This window comes from Rhagoletis zephyria, unplaced genomic scaffold (genome assembly GCF_001687245.7).
Source record: "Rhagoletis zephyria isolate East Lansing unplaced genomic scaffold, Rhagoletis_zephyria_1.1 Rzeph_scaffold_02021, whole genome shotgun sequence".
NCBI classification, from domain to species: Eukaryota; Metazoa; Arthropoda; class Insecta; order Diptera; family Tephritidae; genus Rhagoletis; species Rhagoletis zephyria.
Window position 1 is genome coordinate 7,613 of NW_016159105.1, and position 9,256 is coordinate 16,868.

Sequence of the window (9,256 nt, forward strand, 5' to 3'; positions counted from 1 at the left end):
CCCCTATCCATTTCTTCGTTATTTACGCTTCAAGTACAATTTATGAACATAAGTGATCTCGTTTTGGGTTGAAAATATCATTATCGAAAACAACTTGATTGTCTTAGAAGGCGGATTGTTGTTTGCCTCGCAGATGGTTCAGAGTAGAGCATTTCGAATGCTTTGAAATCGAACTTCATACAAACATGGTATTAAAATTAAAAAGGAATGCTCCCTTTTTACCGGTACTTTTTCCTTAACAGTTACTGTGTTGATGTTGCAATACTCTAAGGGCCGGTTACTCAATATCTGGTTGACACTAATCTGCGGTTAAACATCGTTATCGGCGTCTTCGACTCCATGCATACGACAGGGAGTCAGTAACGTCTATAACTATGTTTAACCTGTAGTTAGTGTTAACCAGACATTGAGTAACCGGCCCTTAAGCAGTTAATATAAAAAAATTACAATTCTACTTTCGCTGAACTCGACCATCTTTGTATTCACAAGTCAGTAAGTGTGTGTGTCTGTTTGGCAATCAGAAACTTTCCAGTTTATTTTGATTCAGCGGCTTATAAAAAGAAATTACTGCAATAATATGTTTATAATAAATAAATGCAAGAAACTCTCATACATATGTATGTATGTCTGCGAATGCTTAGCAAATTTGCGGAATTTGCAGCGAAAAAATACGAGTATTTTCCCGGTGAAACCAATTTAGCCGGCTGCGAGTGCAGCATCAAGGGTAAAGGGGTTTGAAATTTATGATGAAATTTTGCACATTTGTGAGGGCAAAGTTGAGCGCAATTAAAACAGAAGTAGAGCGAGTGAGAGAGGGTTAAAGATTGAGTATATAAAATTCAAAAATTTCCAGAGTTTTTGTTGATTAAAAAAAACACACATGCAAGCGTCACCATGTGGAGCACAGCAAAATATTCGAATTTTCGAACAACGTGCAAGTAGATTGGTTGAGAGTGTATGAGCATTAGTAAGAAAGTGTTGGGTGAGCGCACATTGTAGAAAACGGAGTGAAGTTAAAATAGTAGTATGCAGTATAAACTTATTGCAATTTCTTTAAAAAATACAATGAAATATCTTCTTATGCTTTTAAATAAGCATCGAGTTTAAGAACAGGCCTGACATTTAAAATTTTTGCTTATTTAAAAGCAAACAAAATAATTCAAGTCTATCAACGTACTCAAAAAATTAAAAAGTGCAGAAAAAGGTAAGCGCTTATGATATCGTTCTTTTTCTGTAGGGTTAAAAGTTTTAAGATTTTAATTAGGTTTCTCGCATTGAACAATATAAATAATAACTACAAAACTATTGCGAGTAAAATCTTAAAAGAGCAAAGGTATAATTAAAACTATACCTTGGTTCCTTTTTGGTCAAAGAATTGTTTTTCCTGTTATAATTGCGGATCAAATGGGAACGGAGAAAATTTGCAAATAAGATAAATTTAATAATTTCAGTATGAACTGTTTACGCAACTAAGGTTAGGTTAGGTTGAAGCGGCTGCGCACTCAGACCCAGTGGGTCCGTTGTGATATGAACTGAGAGCTCGAATTAGAACACGTCCGGTTAGTTATGTTCAGAAAGCGCGGGAACTCGTGAATGCCTGCTTCACTTAGGTTGGCCAGACAGACAAAAATCTGGTGGTGAAATGAGCGTCTTTTCGCCCACATGAGGACAGGGTAGTAAGAGGCGTAGTGCTCCACGCTCTTGATTTCGTCCTCTTCGCGGCAACCACGGCAGAAGTCATTAGCCGGCCGACCCATTCTGCTAGCATGCCTTCCCATTAAGCAGTGGCCTGTAATGATACCTGTCACCAGCCTTAGTAGAGCGCACTCTAACCGAATGAGTGCGTCGCAGCTGGGCCAGATATGTCGAGCCGTCCCACATGCGCGTTCTTCCGACCATCTTTTGTTGGCCTTCTCAATGAAGTATGTCCTGAGCCATGTCTTACAGGTAGATAACGGTATGCTCGCTGCATAAGAGGAGTTGACGTTAGACAGGGGCTTCTCTTCCTCGCAAGCTCGTCCTCTGCACAATTACTTTGAAGGTCTCTGTGGCCTGCCACCCACATTCCATCGCAGTTACGGGGTCTTGCAGCAGTCCGGTGACTTGATAGCTGAAGGACTAACATCTACTTTTTTCATACTAAAGCAGTCGGAAAAATGAGGAGTCCGTCTTAAGTGGAAAGGTCGCCAAAAACTATTGCTATACTATATTGTTCCAGCAAATGAGCGATATTTTTTTCTACAAAATAAACTTAAGCAAAAATTCGTAGTAAAAACCGGTTTGCCAATGCGCTTAACTTTTGCACAGCTCGCAAGCTCTCCTAAACACTTGTGCTTACACACACACACACACACACACATATATGTAACTATATTTGTACACGGAAGCGCACTTTCGCTTACTTTGGGGAGCGCAGCACCAGCAGCTTGATGAGCGCCACTCAGGCCGCTTGGAGCTACAGCTCGTTTGCCTCCCACTGCTCTGGCGCTCTGATAACTCATTTTAGCTTTTTAAGTTTTTTTTCTGAATGGCAAATCGCAACCACTGCACTACTTGAACGTTTGGCGCTTATACGAACAATTTTAGTTCAGCACGATTGGCCAAAGTGTTAACACTTGTGCGCGTTTATGAGCGACTATTTGATTGCTACGCCGTTAATAACGCTAAATAATACATACATATGCGAATACATACATACATGTGTGAAATATTTAATTTTTTGAAAGCGTCAATTTTGTTATAAAAGAAGTGAGAAGTTACTAATGTTATTTTAATGCAAAAAAATAAAATTGTGAAATAATTGCAAAGCAGAAAATTGTGGGCAAAAACAATTGCTGCTTTTGAAAAGTTGTTGATTTTTCGCAGTTAAGAAAGGCGTAAATATATTGTTAATGAGTACCTACTAGCGCGTGTGAAGTTTTTGCATGTTAACAGCTAATCATCAATACTTGTTGACAGTCAAGTATGTATGTACATTAATCAAATATCTAAACTTAATAAGTAGCAGCAAATGAGCGAACAAGCAACTGGTTATTTACAAACGACGAGAATACAATTTTTGAAAAATTATGAATAAAAACTATAAACGGAACAAAAAAGGGGAAAAGTAAAAGAGATAAAAAAATTCTAAAAAAAATTAATAAACAGCAAATCACAAACGACTTATTAAAAATACTTTGTTGGCGTGACAAAAATATTTATAGACGGACTTATATACATACATACATACATATGTACATATTAAGTGGTGTGGGTGTGAAAATTCCGCGCGTCTGCAAATCAAATAGAAAACTATACAGCACAATAAAATGTAAAATTTTCTTAAACAGAAATAAGAACTAAAACAAATACATAAAAATACAAAATTTATAAAAACAACAATAAATAGAAAACAAAAGCGCGTTGTCAGCCCGTTAAATGTCGCGACATTTGTGACACTATAAATAATAATTTGTCGTGAAAGCGCGCTGAAAAATATAAAATATATATTCGCTTCAAATTTTGAACATTACAACAACGAGAACAATAGCACAGGCAAAGTGTAGCACAGCAAAGTATGATATCGCGTTAGTTTTGGAAAAAATTTTCAATACCAACATAAAAGCAGTAACCTACAAAAAAGGAGCTTACGTAAGAAACCCAAAAAAAGTAAAAAAAAAAGTATAGCAAGCATCAAACGTAGTGCTATGTTATTTTGCTTCGCGTAAGTGCATGGAAATTCGTGACATTCATTTGAAAAATGCATTTCAACATTTGACACGTCCAATTGAACGTGAAAAAACGTGCACGCTTACGTAGCTTTCGGTTTGAAAATTTTAAAAATTATTATATTTATTAGTGAAAAACCGTGAAAAAATCACATAAAAAACATTCGCACTGCAGAGTGTTGTTCGTAGCGCAAAGTGTCCGTGTGGAAGGAAGTAAGCTCCACTTGAAACTTTTGTTGGGGCAGCGGTATTGAAGCTCCCAACCCACCCCAACAACGAGCCGTGCATTCGAGCATTGTGAACATGGCGATACATGTCCTGTCAACTACGAGCAGCCAAATGACCAGACCACATTTACGAAAATCTATGCGCATTATCGATGATAACTTAACACTGTACAAACATAATAGAAACTTTGTAAAAGCAAAAGTGCACATGACAGTTGAATCAAGCAGTCAAGCAACTAGACAAACGGTATAAGCGAAAAGATAAACGATCGAGCAAATCTGTAGAGCAACAAATTAAAAACAAACGATTTACGGAACAGAGCAAAAAGAAAGTGAAACCGCGCGCGATACAAACGAAGAAAAAGTGAAACAACGCAAGGACTCTGCTTGAGCATCTAAAAGGAAATAAAAAAGATTAAATTGCAGGCACACCTTGTAATTCAACGAAAAGCAAGCGAGTGAGTGAGCGAGTTCCAGAGCACAAACACGAGTGTGGCGGTGACTGAACGCGTTAGCAACACGTAAGGACACTGTTGAGCTGTGCAGCTAAGCAAACGAACGAAATAAGAAAAGAAAAAAAACAACGAGTAAAAAAAGTAATAAGAAAAGAAGCAGACGCAGTACGAAAAAAGAAATTTCTATGTAAATAAAGGTGTTTGCATTAATTTATTTACAACGAGCGCGCACATCTGGCAAGCAGGCGGCAGTAACTTCAACGAAGTCCAAAACACAACGCACACCCGCAGAGCAACAAGCTAAAGGCAATATAAAAGAACAGAGAGTGAGTGAGAGAGCGCCGCACAAGGATCTGACGCAATAGCAGACACATTCTAAAAGGATATTGAACCCACGCAAGCGGACAGTGAGTGTGCGAGTGCGCGTACTTGTTTGCAATTGTATTTGTATCTGTATTGCTGAGCGCTGAACAACCAACACGTGTTTTCTGTTTGCACCGGCATAGCTACAGACGCAGCCACAACCAAAGCCAACAAGCCAGCCAGCCAGCCTATCGAAGCGAAGCAGCAAGGGTAAATCAAGCAAGTGACGCTAAGCTATATTTCATTCGACATACGTGACTGGCGGTGGTTGGTGCAACAATTTAAAGAACGTAGTAGCAGGATACATACCTACCTACAAATCCAAGTATAAGTATCTACAGATACTGCCAACAACAACAAACACGCATCCTGCCTCAATTGTTAATGTGTTGTACATGTGTCCATAGTGCAAAGTGAATGTGTTAGTGGCTTCTATTTTGTATATGTACAAGCAAAGGACATTCTTTTCTCAACAATCTTTTTCAATTGGCACAAGTAAGCGAGTGTGTGTAGAAGCGCGCGCCTAAAGAACGGAAAGGACTGTTACGTTTTTTATTCAATTTAATAACGAAGGAAAGTGTAGTGTTGAGTTTCTTTTTAACTCATTTATAAGCAGTTTTTGGGCATTCGTTTTTTTTTGTTGTTTAATTACAACAAATAATTTTTGGATAGCCTCCAATTTGAAAATGGATTACTACGATAGCTTGTTGGACCATTTGCAAATGCTGGATTACAAGGTGCTCAGCCTGTTGGCTGTACCAATTATTGCTGTATTAGTGTTGGCGGCAGTGCTGCTGCGGATAACGAGAAAAAGTGAGTGTGCAACAAAATTTTATTGATTGGATTTTTGTACAAAATTCTTTTTATTTTTCTTTTTGCAAAAAAAAACTTTAGGAAATGTTTGAGATTTTCAAATCTGTGTTGACGAAAAGTAGGTGCACATTAAAATGCATTAAATTTTCTTTCAAAAGCAGTTAGTGAATATGTTACAATCGTAATCAGAAATGAAAAAAATGAACTCAAAAGGCCTAACTAACAAAAAATTTAAAATTAATTAGTTTGATTGATTTGATGCAATTCATAGAAATCCAAACCCCACATCGTTTTGTACAAAAAAAAATTTATTAAATAGTTACGACTTTTTACATGTTAATTACGGCCTTTTGCATTTTTTGTGACTATATGTATGAATGTATTTTTGTGTAGAGTTGTGTTTAAGTAAATCGAACTTTTGTGGAAATCTGTTTTTAAATGGATTTTAGCTTCAAAACGGTCAAAAATTGGAAATATCCTTGCGGCTTTCTTAAATCAAAGAAGCATAACATTTAACTGTTCTAAATATATATTTTTTACAACATGTAGTGGAAAACCGTGATGTGTTACATAGCACATCCTTTTATAAGTTAGAAAAAAAAAGTTTTGTAGCTCATTCAATTTCAGTATAATAACGTACACGTTTCAGGTCGCTAAAAATTTACGTTAATTTTTTATATTTTTTCCTCAATGGTGTTGAGCGTTTTCTTCCATACAAAAATACATTTTGTCTATGCGTTATAAGGAAGATTGAATGCGAACTAAATTTTTTGCTAAAAATTCTGAATAAAAATTTTGTTGAAAATTTTCTGAATTTTTTTAAGCTTTGTAAAAGGTTCAATATTTCATTTATATTGTTTTTATTAGAATATGAAATGTATTTTCGTGAAAAATTAACGTAAAAAAATTTTTGAAAAACATTGCGAATAGGTACTGTTAAAACTCATTGTACGAATAAATATTTTGACCACTGTTGGTTTATAAATTTTTTTTATTCCATTAAGTTGACGTATTAAGTGATCGAAAAAATATTTAAATCGCAAATAACGCTTCAATTTGGCCGAAAAAAATTAAATGAAAAATTAAAAAAATTATTTATAAATTATTATCTAATACAGTGCTCTAAAAATAAAAATATTGATATTGGGCGGTTATTTTCGGCCCCTGGTAATAACTTCTATTTATAGTGGAAATTGGGAAATTACTTTGACCTTAGTGATTAATTTTTGAAATCGTAATACCCTAATTAAGGAAAACAATCCTACAAAAAAATAATGCTTGTCATTCCTTCCATCTAACAAATCCACAACCATTCAAATAACCAGTGCAAACTAGTACATTAAAATGATTTCCGTAACCATTAGCCTGATAGCAATTTGATTTAAGTAATTACCCAACATACATTTAGCTTTCAGCTCAGCTTTATATTAAGTTGGGAGCTAAGGTATTTTGCAAATCTCCAAAGTTGTTTCTCAACAGAACCTCCAGTAAAGGATCACAGCGTTCTCAACAAAACGGCCTGATTCTCAAGTTGAGAAAAAGCTAGTTCTCAACTTGAACTCCAATGTGATTCCCCAATTGGTCTCAACCATATCATTGAAATGCTGCAATTATAATAGTAAAATAATGTATACCTTTTTGATTGAAACGAACTAGATAAATTAAAATATTAGTTGTTTATTTTCTTACTCATTCTGTAACCTGTAGTAACCAATATCGTATTACAATATTTCACTTCAACGCGTCTACAGTAAGTCTATCTTTTGACTCACTTCGAGTTTTATTTTCTTTGAAGACATTTTCTTCTTTTTGGTAATCCAATTTATATAACTTTAGTTTTTCACGTGATATTTAAAAATTCGTTTCTCTATCACTTTTTATTTGCTTATCTACGCGTCGATTTTATACTTTTGAATGCGTATGTGCTACCATGTTGGAGAAAATTTTTTTCTCCAGTTCATCTCAACTTCCAGTCCCAAAGTTAGAGATGAGTTGGAGAATGATGTTGGATATCAACTTGACAACTATGACTTTTTTCAAGGTTGGAGAAATATTTTTTTAGTGTTTGTTGGGTATACGTATGTATGTATTTGTGATGAAGCTCTCAAGTGAATTCGCACTGGTAAAATTTAATCGCAAACATTTGTAGCTTAAGTACGCTAAAAAAGCTGATAAGGAAACGTGAGTGGCATTACCTTGAATTATTTGCACTATCTAAATAAAATACTAGAAAAGTACTAGTATTATTCATACATATGTTTTCAATCGTTGTTAGCTAAGTGTGTACCCGTTTTGTACTCTGGCTGGCAGCGAGCGTCAGCTGGCAGTTAGCTCGCATTAGAAGCCGTTAACACCTATCAGTTAGGAGTATCTTCTACTTACTCATACTATATACATACATATATATACTTTGCTACCAATTTTACTACACATGTATGTATGTATGTATGAGTATTTCATAGTAAGATATTTATCTGTAAGGTGAATGAGTTAACAAGATTGCTCGACTAGCGAATTTGAGTAGAAGATACCACCAAAAATAAACGATAAAAACCGCCAGCAATTCGATTGTACTCACACTGGTAAAGAATGTCATCTCGAAGCGTTCGTTACCTGAGAAGTATTGCTGAATTGCAGACTTTTATTGAAATTGTGACAGCCTCGGTTGTTCTGTAACCGCCATGCTAATAGTTACCACTTTATTTGATTTTTATAACATACTTTTATGCGTGCGGCAAAATATCTTGGCAAAGGTGACGCTGGCTTGAATAACGAGAAAATAAAAATCGGTTTTGTTAGAGGAATTTTACAGAATTTATTCTAAGAGCTTTGTTAATTCCTCAGTAATCTCCAGCCTAGCTCTAGATACTTACATTTTCAGCCTTACTTACTTTATAACTACTATTACGTTGAAATTAACTATCTAGAATTGAGGTAAATCTATACTAATTATATAAAAGAAGTCCCTTTTTTTGTAACAGGTAATCTCGCGAACGGCTGGTCCGGTTTTCATGAAATTTTGTATACAAATAGCTCTCGGTAACCACCATGTTTTAGGCTACAAAAATTTTACTTTTTTCGGGTAGGTGGACCAGGGACCGGTCTATTCGAAAAAATCTTATTATAGTCCGATTTGCTTAAAATTTAGTATTTAAGTAGCTTTTTAGCATATATTAGCATATGTGATCAATTTTTTCCGAGAAGTGGACCAGGGACCGATCTATTCCAAAAAATCGCATTTATGGTCCGATTTGCTGTACGGATTTTAACGAAACTTTTTGTGTATTTGAGTGGGTCTCTGGATGGTTTAGTTTCACAATTTAATCCGACAGTTGGCGCTGTAGTTGAGTTATTACTAAAAATCTTATTTATGATCCGATTTGGCTAATGTTTGATATATCAGATCCGCTTTTCAGCATTAAGAAAACGATACTCTCCTCTCTCAATAAGTGAATTATTGACATAAATACATAAAATCAGCTGATGAATTTAGTTCTGTAGCTGAACAGTTTTAGATCTCGACACTTAACAAACTCCTGCCTATCGTGACTCGGCACAAAAATTTAAAAATATTGGTTCCGTACGTCATGCGGACTGCGCCCCTCGTGCGGATGGGCGGGAATGGAGGGCAAAAACCGTTGGGATTATTATTATGTATGCAATACTATTGCAAAAACGTGCTGCCAAGTGG

At 35.5% G+C, this 9,256-nt stretch overlaps 1 protein-coding gene across 2 annotated transcripts in view; it reads left to right on the forward strand.

The window, feature by feature from the left end:
* Nucleotides 1-3,172: 3,172 nt before the first annotated feature.
* The window catches only part of LOC108365850 (homeobox protein 5-like), a 76,504-nt gene continuing 70,420 nt past the window's right edge, over nt 3,173-9,256 (forward strand). Inside the window, exons 1-2 of one of the 2 annotated variants that reach the window (XM_017620038.1) lie at nt 3,173-3,539; nt 3,572-5,565. In XM_017620038.1, the coding sequence (XP_017475527.1) occupies nt 5,439-5,565 (127 nt within the window). In that variant the 5' untranslated portion in view covers nt 3,173-3,539; nt 3,572-5,438. Of the gene's footprint in view, nt 5,566-9,256 lie in introns of both variants that reach the window. The other variant, XM_017620037.1, reaches the window with a different exon arrangement.